The following is a 16630-nucleotide window of genomic DNA, read 5'->3' as shown; positions in this document are numbered from 1 at the left end:
CTTCTTCTCCCTCCAAACCCCCGCCCACCATGAGGATTTCCGAACAACGTGATGCTAGAGAAGCCCGACGTGACAGGAAATGTTGAAACAGTGAACTTACAAACACTGCCTTCCCCAGCAATTCTCAAGGACTCCAAGAGTATTTATAGAAGCGCGCAGTTGAAAATCTTGCAAGACGACAAGAAATGGTCGCCCTATCATCCACTGCTCTCGCCACCCTCGGCTTCGCCTTGTTTTGCAAAGCTCTTTCCATCCCACCAGTCAAAGAGTGGAGCACGGAACAGGTTGCAGCACGACTCGCCGCTATTGACGACGACATTTCAACCGCCGCTGCACCGGATGGATTCTCTATGGCATTCAGTGCAAGGGGTACAGGATGCTCGAGTAGCAACACAGTCTTCGCCTTATCTCGTAGGTAGCTCGCATTTTGGCCCAATAGCACTACTCACGGGAGTCCCCGTAGCCGACAAGACATCGTTGACCGTTAGATTTAGCAACATGAAAGTTCAATCGGGGGCTGGAATTCCGGCTGACGATCGGCTCAAGACGTGTGAAATGACGCTGAACACAGTCCTTCCCCGAGGCTGGTCGTTTGGGTTGTCGAGAGTGGAAACTGTGAGTCCGCAAACGCGTCACCCGGCAGAGAAATCTAATTTCTAACTTCTTTCCTCAGCGTGGATTTACTACTCTGGGAAGGGGTCTGGCGCTCTCCCTCTACGGAACTTACGACTGTAGGAGATTGAGTTGCGATGTTCTCATCTGTGGATGATACTAACAGACTTTCTAAAGTTAAAAACGCTCCCGTACCAGGACTGATTCAGTCAAGGAGCCTCTACCTTCCCGGACCTGCCACACACAATGATGCCACGTTATTCCAAGGCAGCTTTGACTCCATCCTCTTCTCTGCGTGTGGAGATGGCAATAGGAGCATTTCGGTGGAGTTCGAGGAGAATGTCCGTGCGCAATTTACCGACAGTTCGGGAACCGGGGCTGGTTCTGCTGGGGTGGACTCCGTAAGCTATTCCGATAGTTGTGGCCGATCACTTGCTGACTTCCTCCCCTCTATCATCACTGGTGGGATTATGAAAACGAAGGTGGTAAGTACTTCCCTAAAATTAATGTCCGACAAACGAACTGAGAAGATCTTCCTTTCTCGTGATCTAGACTTTTACCTTTGTTTTCAGACAATGCTAGCTCTGGCAACAACGTTTTTTTCTTGTACATCAATAGCTCTTGTGTCTGTATACCCTTTTCAGCTACGAACCTGTAGCTCTTGGTACTCGAGCACTCCCATTTAAGGAAGAACGCCACTGCAGTACTTAAGCGCCCAGGAACTTGGGCACGATGATCCACATGGAACGCATCAGGAAGACAAGATCGCATTTAGATCTTTTAATCAAGCTGTCTCATTTGCCTATAATCCGTCAGAGGTGAAGAGAATCACAGCAAGAACGGATTTGTTGGGAATTTAGAAGATTAAGGGCATCAATGATCGCAGTTTAAGCGCCTGCCCGGCGCTGAAGGAATGATCATCTGGGCCTGCGTTGGAATGAACGCAAGGAATGTACCTACGCTGGGAAGCCCTTCTGATGTTTCTCTACGCATTCTGGACTTCGCGTCGGTTTGATTCCGTGTGGCTCACTGATGGGGTTATACCTGTCTGGTCTTTCTCAATTTGGGTCCGAGTGCTGCTTTACCCATCTGACCAGTTTCAGGCATGTACCCTCCTACAGCCCTTCTAAAGCAGCCATGCGCTATCGCAAACAGGAAAGGTGCCATCCGAGCTCATGATCGCACATGACGTCCTATCGCTCTCAGATAAGATTGAACCGAGAGGATGGCTCCTTCCCTTGTTTCGAGTCGAGGTTGCTGTACAATGAGTGTGAAGAACGAGAGAGAAGGATTAGGACAAATTAATTGCGAAGTCTGTTGTCGGCACAAAGAGAGACAATGCTTCAGATGAACAATCAAGAACCCCCGACTTTCCGATGTCCTCGCAACCCAAGAAGCGACCTTGGTACAGTGTTTCATAGTCCACGGGTGACTTCGCGTGAGCTCGAGGTAACGTACATCTATTGATACTGTCTATATAGGAAGAAGCAAAGTCGAAACTTCTTATCGGTTTTGTTGAATGGCGAGCAGTGCACCAGTATAAATCAAGTGAGAAACCAAGGTATTGGTGGTATTTGTTTTTATCTTCAATCGCACAGTTGTTTACCCTGGGAACTTCCTCTAGACCTTTCCTCGTGGCTCCCAAGGTCTGTTCAACGGCGCAAAAGGCCCGTAGTTCATCCCGACATACGCGTTCCATTAATAACGACCCATTTCGCCCCGGCTCTTATCGACTAAGTAGTACGTCCGAGTATCCAGCTGACCGCGACGGTAATCAACAGCCGCTGTTCGAGACAAGAGAACCTTGGTGAAATCATCATTGTGGCGGTATGAATGATCGTCCATTAAGCGCCTGTACCAGGGGCTGATTAGCTCCGTGCCGGGCAGAAGTCATAGTTGAGTCCTGTCACTTGTTTTGTGTCGTACTTTGGCCCTGCGAGTGTGTTTCTCCGCGTCGCCACATCCGTGAAACCCGAAAGAATGAAGACGAAGATGGAAAGAGGCTGACGATCTACGGCTAGAGTTAACTGCGGAACGTGAATCCAAGTCCACCTTGGTCAAGGAAGAGATAATGACGGCGATTCCATACCGTCACTCGTTACGTTCGTGTCCCTGTGTGTCGGTATATTTCGAGTATAAAAGGCTTGCGAACTGGAGGCAAGTCAAGGCAACAACCATTCGAGCTGTTTCTGTGCAATCAAACATCTCTAGCAACAATATCAATGTTCTCTTTCAAGTCGTTGATCGTCCTCTCTCAACTCGCCCTCCTCTCCGTGGCCCTCCCCACTCTTGAGGCTCGCTCTCCCATCCCTCCTGCAGGCTTCGCTATTTTGTCCACCAGTGCAGCTGGTACTGGATGCTCCTCTAGCAGCTCCAGCACCTTCACCCAAATCTCTCGTCCGTATCGCGTTCGCTGCACCGATTACGAGCTCCCAACTCTGACTATTCGATCCCGACTCGTTCTGCTCACCATTTACAGCTAGCGCCGGAGCACTTACCACTGTCTTTGCCGAGCTCTTTGCTGAGATTGGGCCTGGCATCTCCGCAGCCAACAACCAGAAGGACTGCAAGATCACCGTCACCGCCTTCGTACCTGCCGGGTGGTCGTTTGGTGTCGCCGAGGGCAGCATTGTACGTCTATGTCTGCTGTCATACTCCGAGTGCGCTGTGAACATCGGCTTACCCCCCACCCATTACAGCGCGGATACGAGCAACTCGACGCGGGAGTCACCTTGGACGTCGTCTCCACTTACACCTGTACGCTTTCTCTCCCCTTCTCTCCCCCTTCTCACTTCTAACCCCACTGACACACCCACCTTAAACAGTCCCAGGTGTAACACCCACCAAGTCCCAAAGCGTCAACCACAACGGTCCAGTCCCTTACCCAGGCACATCCTTCAGCTCCCAACAGACATTCGACTCGTCCGTCGGCACCTCCCCTTGCGGCGCTGGTGCCGGTGACGGATCGACTGTTACCCTTGAAATTGACACCGACGTTCGTGTCTCTGGAACGGGCACTGGGTATGGCGCTATTGACTCTGCCGTACGTTCTAGTTCAATTTCTTGGGATTTTTTGGGCTGGTAGACTCACAGGATTGCTTGTAGGACGTTATCTTCGGTTTCCACGAGTGCTAAGCGCCGAACGCTTGAACGGCTCTTCCACGTCCCAAATGAACGAGTTTTATGAATTTACTGACAGATTACGATGTACCAGAATGTAACAACCACTATCTAAATGATTTCCTTGGCGGATACTGTCCTGCTATTCTCGAACTTTTCGTTTCCTCTTTCCCCGGCTTTAAGCGCCCGCGTTCGCGACCGTGCTCCCCGTAGTTCCCGTCAAGCGACCATATAAAGGAAAGAAAATGCAGTTACAACGCCCGCCTAGCTCAATCGGATAGAGCGTCAGACTCTTAAAGACTAGGCGATCTGAAGGCTGCGAGTTCGACCCTCGCGGTGGGCTACTTTACTTTTTCTTTTTTGAACTTTGCACTTTTTTCGCTTCATTGCGTTCACGGTTTGGTGTTTTTCAAATTTTTACCCATTCATTCATTGAACGGTGGCGCCCGTCATGGTCATCGGGTCTGGCGCCTTTTTTGCCCATACAAAGGCGCCCAAGTTCAGCCCCTCAATTACTCCCAATATCCTAAACCCAGACTTAGAATCGAAGCCAGAAACCCTTTCGAATCATGTATTAAACCAACAAACAACAGGAAACAGAAAACAGGAAACATTACGCATTGCGCCAGTGCTGAACTAAACGTATCGTAGAAGATGACGAAAAAAAATACTAGGTAACAACCTGTGGGGTATACATACTGTACGTAGGGGGACGAGACTAGCAGGGAAATAGAAGGAGATAAAAAATGAAGCAGAGGTAGAGGCAGAAAGGAAGAGAAAGCGAGAGAGAGAGAGGAAGAAGCAGACGTAAGGATTGAAGGACAGGTAGTGTGTAGTTTGTAGCGCGTACGTGGTTAGTCGGAACGGATGGATGGATTGTGTTGCGTGTGTAGGTAAATGAAGGTCGAAACTTTCGTCATTAGTATTTACGAGTGGTGGAAAATAAAGGAGATAATTGAAGATCGAACAAGTGGTAAGTAGTAGAGGGCGAGAGAGAGATTAGGGTATCCTGTGGTCGTAACTAACTAACTAAAAATCGAAAACGTATAAGCAAAACAACAAGTCGAGCAACAGAAAATAAAGAAGGCGATGTGGAAACAAAAAAGATGGAAGACAAAGACGGAATAAAGAAGATGAAAAACGAAGACGAAAAGATAAAGCAGCCAAAAAGCTATCATAAACAGGGTCATTAGATATATTCATTAAATTCGGGTCCTGGCGAACCCGAGAGTCGTAACTTGAATCATTAAACGGGGTCGTTGTCGTTGGGTCGTTAATTAGTGTTTGGGAATCCACCTTCCTCTTACTAGTTCTCCTGCTCTTCCTGGCCCCACTCCCCTCACATCCTCGCCGCACCACCGATCGAACTAACACCCTTGAGCACATCCACACCAACCCCCTTAAGCGCCTTCATCCTCAACGAAAAACTCGGTTTCCTCTTCCCTCCTCCATTCCCACCACTCTCCCCATCTCGGTCTTTATCCTTCTTAGACCCTCCATGTCCACTATGCTGTCCACGACGAGCAAACGCCGAAGGCGGCGACGCTGGCGATTGCGAAGCATGGGAATGGGATTGGGAATGAGAGGAAGAGGAGGAAGAAGAGAACAAAGGCGAATGCGAGAGGAACGGTAACAACGGCGACCGCCTCGAGGGAGCCGTGAACGACGGAGGCAGGGCCTCCGCTTCCAACCGCGCACTGGCGAGCGCGATACTACCGCCACTCGCCCTCCTCTCCCTCTTACCCGGCCCGCTCCCGTCTGAAACTTGCAAGGATCCATCGGACGTGACTGTTGCTGCTGCACTTGCGGTTGCTGCACCAGGTGTTCCACTACTCGTCGCGTTGGCAGGACTCGTAGAAGAGGTAGAAGCAGAGGCGTTGTTGATCGCATTATTGATAAAATGCCGCGAGACGAGTGGATCCGAGAACGTCCTCGAATGCGACGAACCAGGTCTCGAACCCGGCCTTGAAGGAGGGCGTCCATGTCCGCTCGGGTGGAGGGTCCGTTTGAAGTCGGTGAGGGGTGGTGGTTGAAGGGTGTTTGACGATGTCGTTGCTGCGGGTGCTGAAGGCGTAGATCCTTCTGCTACTGGTGCCGTAGGCGTTGCCGACGCCGTCGAGGGCGAATCTTGAGGCCGAGGCGAGTCATCAGGGAAAGGAACCCTAGCATCCCCTCCCTCCTCATTCCCTTTCCCCTTGTCTCCCTCCTCCCCCTCCTTCTCCTCCCCCTGCCCTTCATCCCCACTCCCACCAATAGGCCCTTGCTCAATCACAACAGGCACAGGCGGGACCGGACTCGACCGCGCCGACCCACTCCTGCTATTACGCCCACTCCCACTCGGTTTAGGACTAGGCGTCGCAGCCGGACTCCGAGGTAGAGGGAACAACAACTCGTCCTCGTCCTCGTCGTCATCAACATCCGCTTCGCTACCTCGCCTGATGAGTCCCCGCCGCGTAAGAGTTGGTGCGTCGCCGTCGGAAGCAGCGCGCCTAGTAGGCGAGGTGTACGCGTCGTACGAATGGGAGGTGAAAATCTTCGTAGGGACGTACCCCTTCCCACGCCCCTTCGTCGGCGTCGTAGGCACCGAAATCGTACCCGTCCGTCCCAAATCATTCGCAGCGCGTGTATTTATGGCCAACGGGACCGCCGGAGGCCTCGTCGTCGTCCATTTCGCCGCATCAGTCGAAGGATATGACGATGATGGAGAGGAAGAGGAAGACGAGGCGGTAAACCCATGATAACTATGCCTCTTCCTCCTTCCCACTTCAAACACCTCGTCGCAACCAGTAGTGCTCATATCGAATTTCCGTCCTCCCCGTACTATGCGTCCTTTGCCTTCCCGTTCCCGTTCACTCTCGCTTCCACTACTCCTCCCTCCTGTCCTGGTTTTACTCCCACTCCCCCTCCCACCCCCACTCCCACTTCTACCCCCACTCCCACTCCCAGTATCATCAGAATCACTATCCCCCTCCTCCTCAGGACGAGAACCACCTCCAAGCCCCTGCTGCGCAGCCTTCAACCGCCTCAACGCCCTCCTCGCCTCCCTCAACTCGACCTCCGCATCACTCAAAATCCTCCCACCTCCCTCACTCGCGTTCTTCAGGCATCCTTTGAGTGGGGTGGAGCGCCCGCTGGCGTGTGGGCTGCCGCGGAGGCTGCCGCGTGGACTTCCGCGTAGACTGGCGTGCGGGCTTTGATTTTGACTTGAGGCGTGCCCATGGGTGATGCTGCCGGGTGGACTTTGACCGTGTCCGTGTGAGCTCCTCGTCGACCCCCTCGAATGAACCGAACGGATCGACCCAGGCGCCGATACCCGTTGTTGTTGTTGTTGTTGCTGGAACTGCGGCTGAACAGGCGTAACAGTCCCACTCGTCGGATTGCTACGCGATAGCGAGGGAGGGAGGGTCGTCGATTCGGATTCTGAACCTGAACCCGAGCCTGAAGCCGCTGAACCGGAGAGGGAGGAAAGGGAGGAAGAGGAGAGAGACGAATCCCCACTGGACGCCCGCTCGTGCGCGTTCATAGCGCGGGGCGGAAGCTGAAGTGTATCCCTCGACGAACTCGCCAAGACCGTGGTCGTCGTTGTCGTTGAGGGGGAGGGCTTGAGACCTCCCGCAGGATTTTCACCCTCGGACTGCGAAAGACTCTCCACACTGGACGAAGCTTCGAGGGGTGTCGTAGAAGATGAAGACGCAGAGGCGGTGGCAGTGGTGCCCGACGAAACCATACCACCAGTCTTCCCTTGAAGACCCTTGGGCACCAACCCCAGCTCCATGCTCCGCTGCAACCGAATCTTCTTGTCCACCTCGTCAACCGCGATAGCGGTAGGCACGAGCGGGGCAACCAAAGGCGACGCCTCGAGATCAGTTTCGAGTTCCGAGTCTTCCGTGTCTGGCGCGGTGTTGTTGGCGTTGGCGTTGGCCGAAGTCATTGAAGAAGCGGCGTCGAGCGAAGCGCCCTCGGTTTCAAAAGACGTAGCAACCTGGTTCGCGCTCGTCTCAGGGGAAGGAGAATCAACTTGATCAATCTTAACATCCGGTAACGGTTTATCCTTCCCCAACAAACTAGCAGCCGCACCCAAACTAGCTTGCTGGCCTACAGCAGCCAACGTGGGTGTAACAGGACTCGGCACACCCAGCGTCGGACTCCACATCTCCTCTCCTCCAGCTTCACACTCCTCTAGGGATACACCAAACGCTGTAGGACTTATCGCCCCTCCCTCACCGCTCGTTTGCACTCCTAGAGTTCCTTGCGACGAGGAGGAAGTGGTGTTGGGGGAGATGGTAAGACCCGTAAAAGTAGAGACACTCGAACTCCTCCGGCGCCTCTGCTGAATCACGCGTTTCGTCGCGCCCCGACTCCACTTTTCGCACCATTCGCCAGTTTTGCAGTGGTGTTTCTCCTTGTCCTTTCCTTTCTCGTTATTCCCCTTCTCTTTTTCCGTGTCCTTGTCATCCCCCGCTGACCCTCCAATCAAAGGCGCAGGCGGGCACTTGGACCCCCGATGCTCCGGGGGTTGCGGGTAGTTCAAGAGCGTAGTACGGAGGTACGAGTTGGTGACTTCTTCGCAGTTGGGACAGCACGGGCGGAGGGGGATGGTTTCGGGCGGAGGCACCGATTGGAGGTAGGATAGGTCGGGTGAATGCATTCCCAATCCTGGATTTGGCGATGCGGATAAAACTGCATTGGGGGAGGAGGATAGAAGTGGGTTAGGGGAGGAGGATAAAAGTGGATTTGGGGAGGAGGGAGAAGAGGACGAAGGGGGTATCACGGGTGACGCGGAAGGAGAAACTGAAGCTTGGGTTATCGTATCGTTTCGGCGGTGGGATAAAGTCCTGCTTAGGTTCATAAACGTTGATAAGACAGGCGAGCTCGGTGGGGAGGTTCCAGTTGCATAATACGACGGGTGTGGGTTGGTGTAAATCGGGTTGTTGTATTGTACTGGAACGGGGATGGGCGAGGAGCCAGCGGTAGGGGTTGTCGTCGTCGACGATGATGAAGCCCGCGCAGAGACGTTGTGGGTGTCGAGCGCGAGACGGGGCTGGTTGTTATGGTTCACCAGGATTGGGGAAAGGGGCGGTGACGGTGTCGGGTCTCGCGATCCTTTACGTCCGCGTTCGAACCTGCATAGTCATTAGAATCAGAAACTACATTCAACGAATAACAGAAATAGAAGACTCACGTAGGAATAGGAACCTTGAAATTAATTATAACCCTCTCCCTCTTCTCCTTCCTCTCATCATCTTCAGCTCCGCTACTCACATACCCCGCCCCTCCTCCTCCTTGCCCACTCGCACTACCCTTCTTAGACGGACTCTTCCACAAAGGCAACGAATAACTCCTATTCTGCATCACAAGCCTCTTCTTCTCCTTCCGCTCTTTAAGCCCCTCATCGTCTCCACTGCTCGCATCTCCATGACCCGTCCTCGACCTCGATCTCGATCTCGAACGTGAACGCGAGCGGGAGCGCGACCTCGACTTTTCGAGTTCCTTGTAATACTTGCTCCCCAATTGCGGTATCAGCACACACTCGGTATCAAACCGCACCAGTTGACGCGGGCTCCCAAATTCAGGCGGGGGCACGACGCTCGTCGTTACGTATTCCCTAAAGTAGTCGGCATCGTTGGGTGTGGCGGGTGTATCGCGTGAGGACGAGGACGAGGAATGGGACGAGTGGGATCCTTGGCGCTGCTGTTGTTGTCCGGGTTGGAGCTGTTGGTTGCGTGGGTCAGACGAGGAGTCTTCGGATGGTGTAGCGGGGAGGGATTTTGTTAATGCCTCGGGTATACGGGAGAGACTGCAGGGTATAATGTAGGATGGGCCAGGGCTTGGTATAGGCGACGACGACGAGGACGACGAGAAGGCTTGTTGTTGCTGTTGGTGGTGTTGTTGTTGGGTCGCGCCGCGGTGTGGGGAAAGAATGAACATCCTTCGTCGTCTCTACGTCTCTCCTAACCAGCTCTTCAAATCACAGTCAAATCAAAACGAGAGTCAGAGTCAAACCGAGAAGGTAAAGGTGGGGGTAAGAGTAAGTAAAGAGAAAAAAAAGATGGGACAGTAGTAGGCGGTCGGAGAGACCCTGGAGAAAGGAGAAAGTTGATGATGATTGACAGTGAGCCAAAAGTGGTCTGATCACATCTTTCCAAGAAGATCAAAACCGAAAGCTCGGACTCGGACCTTGTAGTCTTTCCGTGTCTCTTGCTACTCGAGTACAGTCGTTTGCATACTATGGCTCACCAGTACATCGAATCCACCACTGAATCGAATTTTGATTGCAAAATCGTAACCATTCATCAATTCGATCACTAATTTCGCCGATGGCACTACAAATTACTGATGCCCCCGCCTTCCTTCAAACCATCCTACCTCCAAATCCCATCCGTTTTCTTCAAAAAAAAGTGCACCATCTTCATTTAGTAGTCATCTGGAATCGTCGTTCCAATTTTCAGGTCGATTGGGCCAGTGGAAGACGAGATTCAATTCAGTGGTGGATTCGATGTACTGGTGAGCCATAGTAATTCCGTTCAGGTCGTTCAAACAGAAAAACTAATTTGATGTGATGGCGGCATGTGCATATAGGTTCGGCTCATGTTCGAGCGCGCCAGAGGATGTCAATTTCTCCAAGCCCAGCGTAGCGGAAAGCCAAAAATTCATCGTTTTTATATCACCTTCAACCACTGACCCTAAAACCTCGCTCAGGAGGTACCACGGAAAGTAGAAGTGAAAGAAATTGCTCACTCTGCTGCATCCTGGATGAGGCTTGGCTGCACAGACCGGTCAATCGCATCACTGATCGGCTCCTTTTGGCCGATTTTTTGTTTCCCCAGCATGAACGAAATTATGCAAACGACTGTAATCCCAACTCACTTCTTGGTCTCACTCTCCGTTCTTACAGTACTCACAATCCTCCAATCCTTCGGAGCTTACGCTGTATCTCTAAGCACAGTTTACCCACTCCCAACCCAGCCCCCGGATCCCTTGTTCCAGACTTCGATACTTGTTAATGTTCAATCCCAAACCAGAAAAAAAAAAAACACACCACATCGTCCGATTTCCCAAAAAATAGGTTCGAGGGGGAGCCTCATGGCACGCGTTCCATCCATTCGTCACATTCCACACCGCACCGTACCATGCCTTCCTCCAACAATCCAATCACAGCAGACTAAATTCCAACAACAACTGTCCGACAACAAGCACCAGTCCAATTGTCGACATCCTGAGCATGATACACACGGAGTTTTCCCCGCAAGGCGAGTTAAGCCCGGGTAGTGGGCGCCTCGAAGACGCTGTTAGCCATGCTTTTGGGCGCTCTTTCCGAGTTGTCCTACAGCCCCCTATGTAGTGCTGATGGTCCATGACGATTGATCACCCTCAAGCATACGGTTGCGGTCCCGAAGCGCGAACCGGCACGAAACTCGAGAGAGGACCAGGCGGGGAAGAACGCTTCGTCTTCGCCGGTGAGGAAACGGTTCACACCTCGGGACGGACTAGGTCTTCAAACCGGTTAAATTAACCGAACCCCTCTGAGTCCCTCGAAACCCTCTTCCAAACCTCGAACCTCGAGGCTCACAGGTCGCAGACCAGGACAGGGTCCATTCAAGTTTCACATCGGTACGGACTCGATGACCATGAACTGGGACGGACTCGCGAATGACGAACTTATTGCACAAACAGCAATTAAACGAACCCTAGGCCTTGAAAACCCTCGAACCCTCTTTTCTTCCGGCTCCGAAGCCTCGAGGCTCACAACTCCAACTCGACCGATCCTTGTGCTAGCAGACCCTCAGACCCTGACTACTCTCTCTTCCTTTGGCATTCGCTTCTGCCAGCCTGAGTGCACCCCCGCCTGCCTCGAGCCTCAACTCGGGCTTCAAAACGACACCCGGAGACACCTCTCGCTTCAGTGTTCCCGACATCCCCCTCACCCCGTTCCGTTCCGCTTAACCAACCCTCAACTCAACTCAGCTCAAATCCAAGTTACCGTCCACCCAGGGTCGCCAGCTGAGGATTCAACGTTCAACCTTTCCGGTTCACATCCATGACGTCGACGACGAACACACATGGCACAATGCATACCTCATCGTCCCCCGTCGCCTATCTGAAACGTTTCGCACGCAGCGGATAGCACGATCCAATCGACACGAGCGCTCAAGTTTCAACGTCTCCCGGCTGCTCATATCTGTATACCTAAGACCTCCGAGCCTGACGACAACAGCTCGACTGTCTCGCCAAATTCCCCGTAACCACACTTCTCCTTAGGCACGTTCTACTGCACAGGTCGGCCGCCTCGCGCGTCCGCAGTCCCTGCGCAGCCCGCCCGCCTAACTTCCCCTTCGAAATCAACGTCGCATGTTTCGGCGTCGGTGAATCTGATGTGCTGTGTTGATGTGCTGCGTCGGTGATGTATGTGCTGCAGCGGCGGCAGTCGAGCTGCTGCGGCCCTCGAACTCGGGAGTATCGACCTGGCAGCGGATCGTGTCTGAAACGCTGCTCCAACCATACGTCTGGAGGCTTGGGGCCGGAGTCACCCAGACCTACCTACCACTTTCCAGCCTTCTTCACCTGTCCTTATCTCTGAGGTTCTTGGATGCAGAACCGAGTCGGGAGACGGGCTGTTGGCGATACCGGAACGAGGTCTGCAGCCAGTATACTGCGCCTTCTAGTTCTATCGACGTCGATGGACGAGATAGCACGAACACAATATTGATCACAACCATTCTCCTCCAACTTCCTCAGGTGCGAATATACAGATTGATTCAGAGTTCAAGAAATCCCCAAGATATAGTAGGTGGCAATACGGCAACTACAACGGAGACATAACCGAAACTACTTACGAAGCTACAGTACTACTCGTAAACTACAACTACAAGACAGCGCAAAAGTATGTACAACGAATGAGAACAATGACGAGGCTAATCTACACATTATACATCGACTATACTACGGTGCTGGTGAATAGAAAATGAACCTAGACCAAAGGATAATACGAATAACAGAATAAGTTACCGAACGGGCAGTCTGAAGGAACCATGGCTCCAAAGGAATCCTGATATCTAAAACCAGAACCCCATCGACCGCCTGGCACTAGGCCCATAACACCCGCTCATACCACTAGCACTGGCATCATCCACCTCAAACTTCAATGTACACTTCATCCCATTCTTCGAATAATTGATATCCAACGAGTCAACGCGCAAATCGCATTGACCCAGCTTCACGGATTTCGCGAAACGAGGACCACCGCCCCGTGTCCAGGCGTTGCCTTTGAGTTTGGTGATATCAGCCCCGAAGAAGTCGACGAGCTGTGCAGAGTTCTGGAGAGAAGTGCGCGTAAGGAGGGAATGGAGAAATGAAGTGGGCACAGACACGCACGAAATGTATAATCGTCACAGTACTCGTCGGTTTATTCTGAGGCGTAGGCTGGATAAGCGTCCCCTTGCCTCCAAACAACGCTTGGAACTCTGCAAACTCGAGGATTTCGTCAAACTTGATGGTCTTGGGGCTGCCTTGGAATTTGACGTCGGCGGCTTTGCAGTCCTTCTTCAATCTACCCGATGCAAATGGTAAGTGCTCTGTGTCGAGAAATGTCCACTGAGGGAGCGACGTACCGATCCAGGATCTTCTTAACCTGCATTTTCCTCTTCTTCTCGTCTTCTTTGGATGGGGCGGAGCTTGAGCCAGCCTCAGCGCTGACATCTCCAGAGGCGTTCTCTGCACCTGAGGATACCCGCGCGCGCTTGGCGGGTCGTTCGGAAGATTGCTCCTTGACTTGTTGTGCAGCGAGCTGGTCTTCCAACTAACGAGGGAAGATAGGGGTAGATTGTCAGCCTGAAGATCGTCGACGCGACATGGGATGGGAAACCTCACCTCGAAGATCCGAGCGCGCATGGCGAGCATAATGTCCGCCGTAATGGGAAGGGAGCCGTTCAAATCCAACTCGCCTAGAGAAGATCGAGGAAAGGACGCGTCGGTCAGCGGGACGATTCTTTGGAGGGTAGTGGCGCGACGCGACGCGATACAATGTGGCGCCATCGACGCGTCGAAAAAGAGCCAATTCGATGGAAAAGCAGAGAATCGACGCAAGGCGGGTTAATTAACTCACTTCCATCAGCCAGAGTAAGCTTTCTCTTCTTCGTATTCACGAGCGTAGCAGGGGATGGTCGTTTCATCGTCGCGTCGAGGGTGGTTTGTGTCAAGACCGAAGCTTGAGCTTGGTTTACTTGGGTAGCTGTGGTAAGAGGGGCGGACATGGCGAGCGTTTTAAAGGATAGAGATAAGATGGAGACAAAGGAGGAAGAAGAGATTGCATTTTAAGGACGGACTTGAGCTGGCGGCGCTTAAATTTGGCACGGCATGCTGCGACGCGTCGGTTAGTTTTCCCACAGGCGCGTCGAGCGCGATTCCACACGTGCTTCCGGGCGATAAGATAAGATAACAGCCTTCGCGCTTGATCATCGCCGCGCCTGCGACTTGGACACGAACGACCATGGCAGCACGAGCGTCAACCTCCTCCCTAGCGCCCGTCTCCCTCTCCACCCTCTCCGACCCCCCAATCCGTCACATCGACGCCACAGCCTACGAATACTTCCTCATCGAAATGGTCTCCACCCTCCGCGAATCCGCAGCGTACGCAACAGCGCGCTCCAAAGCCATCGAGAAAGAAATGGCCGACGCAGGACTCATCGTGCCCACGCCAACAACCGTAACTGGACCCCCCGCAGCCTCAGGCAGCCGGGGGTCGCAACCCCCCGGCCCCAGGGACTCGGTCACCTCCCTCCAATCCACGACGCGCCCCAAATCCTCGGCCTCAGGCGCAGGCGGCGACGCCGACGACCCAACCCTCGACCCCCTCCGCCACCGCCTCCTCGCCATCGGCTCCCACACCGGTGCCAACCTCTCCGAACGCCTCTGCCTCCACCGCCCGCCCTTCACCGACACACTCGACGTCATCAAGTTCATCTGCAAGGACCTCTGGAACGCACTGTTCAATAAACAGATCGATAATTTGAGGACGAATCATAGAGGCGTGTATGTGCTGCAGGATAATAGTTTTAAACCGATACAGAGGGTGAGTTTGCCGTCGGGACCGGGGACGGGTGGGAAGGCGGAGGCGGTGAGGAGGGCGAAGGTGTATACGTTGATGTTTGCAGGGGTTGTGCAGGGGGCGTTGGAGAGGCTTGGGTACCCACCGACGAGCGTGACGCCCGAGATTAGCAATTTGCCAAATTGTGAGTGTACCTCTTTTACTCTGGGCTGGATATGAAGCTGACGAGCTTCGCAGGCACGTTCCAGGTGCGGATGCCGAAAGGCTCAACATAGCGGTGGTCGCTGGGTTGTTCGCGATCTCCATCTCACACGATTCTACATCCTGTCGATACCCTTTTCTTGCAATGCATTTCTTTCAATGTTCTATGAACCTGCTACGATACTCACACTGCATCCTTGCTGATCCATTGGGGAGTTGCTGCGAATAAGGTCAGCACCATAACTTCGCCCCGATTTGACGCTCCATTGACGATCCATCGCCAGAGAGCGGCCAAATATCCGCAGGCCGACGGGATATCCAACGATACAATTATTGGGCATGGATGGAGTTTGTCCTCAGCATGTGGCATTCCGTTCAACAGCTCATTCCCCGATGCTTGATATTCACCACCACCCAAAACTGCTCCACCCGACCAAAATACTTGAATGGAATATGGGACACGGGGGTCGAGTTAAACAGTCTGTCTGCAACCCTGGATGAGAGCCCTCCTTTCATCGACTTGACAGCGCGAAGCCAGCCAGCTATGTAAAACCAAACACCCCAACCTGTACTTTTAAAGCTTCACCGTAGAGGATGAGACCGACCAATGAGATCTATCATGCAAGTTGAAATCCAGCAGCGCCCTAATATACTACTATGCAGGCTATATATAGTTCCAAAAGACATCTCTCCGTATACCTCTACCTATAAGTAACCCAGAATGAATACGTCCTCCACCTACTTAAAAAACGAAACAAAAACGAGTGCCGAATGCTAATCGAGCGACACCAGCAGGATTCGAACCTGCGCTCACAAAGTGAAACAGATGGTAGAACGAATTCTAATCTGTCGCCGTAACCACTTGGCTATGGTGTCTGATGGCAACGGATAGTCGCGCGCCTCTGTAGCCTTGGGGGCGCTCTTGAGTCTAGTGCGAAGGTGACTCTCTCTTCTCTCAGAGTCTCTACGCTCAGTGCGCACTGCGAATCTTTGTCTTCCTCCATACACGTCTTCGCCCGCTCCCCTGTCGATATCCGGCCCTGATGAAGTGTTTCGTTTCAAAACCAGCTCATTCATTTTTGAAATTGATATGGTTAGTATCCCCTAATTCGCAAGAGCCAGAACAAACTGTGCAGTTCGGGTGAACGAACTGAGGTTAGGCGACAATTCGCCTGGTCCTTGGCTTGGCCGTGACCATGGGCCGCCACCATGTTCCTGGCGTTGATGCAAAAACGCCCGTGATGAAACTGTATTCCCCATTCGAACATCGCGAGTTCACCGGACAGTCCGAGCTCGTCGTCGCCAACGCAGACTGAGAACTCGCCTCTCTCTCCCGAGCTCCATCGATCGACTTCCTCCAACGCACACAGCCGTGCACCAGGATGCATTGTACTATGCTCCTGGGAGCCTGGCGATGGCACTGGCTCCTCATCCTCTTGCTTGCAAGTTCCTTCCTTCGAGCGACCGCGCAGAGCGCCATCTCCCGTCTCCCCGCTACAATCCCGCTGGCGCTAAAGTCGCCTTACTTTAACTCATGGCTGCCTATACCCAGCAATGCGACGGAGGTGTCTGATCCTGGAAACGTGTGGCCTGTAATGTGGCAAACACATGTACGTCAACCAGGTTCTAAATGTGCAGATTATGGGATCTCGT

General features: G+C 52.9%; 6 protein-coding genes and 2 non-coding genes across 8 annotated transcripts; 5 read left to right on the top strand and 3 right to left on the bottom strand.

Moving 5' to 3' along the window:
* Window positions 1–185: 185 nt before the first annotated feature.
* On the top strand, window positions 186–1194 carry CC1G_04337 (hypothetical protein; the record flags this gene model as incomplete). The annotated part of the gene is made up of 5 exons (XM_001828314.1): window positions 186–411; window positions 464–615; window positions 674–731; window positions 790–1097; window positions 1165–1194. 5 exons carry the CDS (start codon window positions 186–188, stop codon window positions 1192–1194), a joined length of 774 nt encoding a protein of 257 aa, XP_001828366.1.
* A 1640-nt stretch (window positions 1195–2834) lies between these two features.
* CC1G_04336 (hypothetical protein) lies at window positions 2835–3747 on the top strand (the record flags this gene model as incomplete). Its single annotated transcript, XM_001828313.1, has 5 exons — window positions 2835–3009; window positions 3092–3243; window positions 3312–3369; window positions 3438–3655; window positions 3718–3747. 5 exons carry the CDS (start codon window positions 2835–2837, stop codon window positions 3745–3747), a joined length of 633 nt encoding a protein of 210 aa, XP_001828365.1.
* A 243-nt stretch (window positions 3748–3990) lies between these two features.
* Window positions 3991–4075, top strand: CC1G_20005. The gene has a single exon. It is a non-coding gene; the product is annotated as a tRNA-Lys (tRNA).
* Window positions 4076–4588: 513 nt separating this feature from the next.
* Window positions 4589–8380, bottom strand: CC1G_04335 (hypothetical protein; the record flags this gene model as incomplete). Its single annotated transcript, XM_001828312.2, has 1 exon — window positions 4589–8380. One exon carries the CDS (start codon window positions 8378–8380, stop codon window positions 5072–5074), a length of 3309 nt encoding a protein of 1102 aa, XP_001828364.2. The 3' UTR covers window positions 4589–5071.
* Window positions 8381–11086: 2706 nt separating this feature from the next.
* On the top strand, window positions 11087–11774 carry CC1G_13582 (hypothetical protein; the record flags this gene model as incomplete). Its single annotated transcript, XM_002912008.1, has 2 exons — window positions 11087–11189; window positions 11509–11774. 2 exons carry the CDS (start codon window positions 11087–11089, stop codon window positions 11772–11774), a joined length of 369 nt encoding a protein of 122 aa, XP_002912054.1.
* A 691-nt stretch (window positions 11775–12465) lies between these two features.
* Window positions 12466–13994, bottom strand: CC1G_04334 (hypothetical protein). The gene is made up of 5 exons (XM_001828311.2): window positions 13835–13994; window positions 13600–13673; window positions 13341–13528; window positions 13105–13279; window positions 12466–13046 (listed from the first exon to the last, which is right to left on the bottom strand). Exons 1-5 carry the CDS (start codon window positions 13980–13982, stop codon window positions 12786–12788), a joined length of 846 nt encoding a protein of 281 aa, XP_001828363.1. The 5' UTR covers window positions 13983–13994; the 3' UTR covers window positions 12466–12785.
* A 224-nt stretch (window positions 13995–14218) lies between these two features.
* On the top strand, window positions 14219–15051 carry CC1G_04333 (trafficking protein particle complex subunit 6B; the record flags this gene model as incomplete). Its single annotated transcript, XM_001828310.1, has 2 exons — window positions 14219–14960; window positions 15014–15051. The coding sequence occupies 2 exons, from the start codon at window positions 14219–14221 to the stop codon at window positions 15049–15051; spliced, it is 780 nt and encodes a 259-aa protein (XP_001828362.1).
* Window positions 15052–15760: 709 nt separating this feature from the next.
* CC1G_20004 lies at window positions 15761–15853 on the bottom strand. The gene has a single exon. It is a non-coding gene; the product is annotated as a tRNA-Ser (tRNA).
* Between the last annotated feature and the right edge of the window lie 777 nt (window positions 15854–16630).

The sequence above is a fragment of the Coprinopsis cinerea genome, assembly GCF_000182895.1.
Source record: "Coprinopsis cinerea okayama7#130 chromosome 1 map unlocalized cont3.1, whole genome shotgun sequence".
Taxonomy (NCBI): Eukaryota; Fungi; Basidiomycota; class Agaricomycetes; order Agaricales; family Psathyrellaceae; genus Coprinopsis; species Coprinopsis cinerea.
This window is presented reverse-complemented; position numbering and strand designations above follow the sequence as displayed.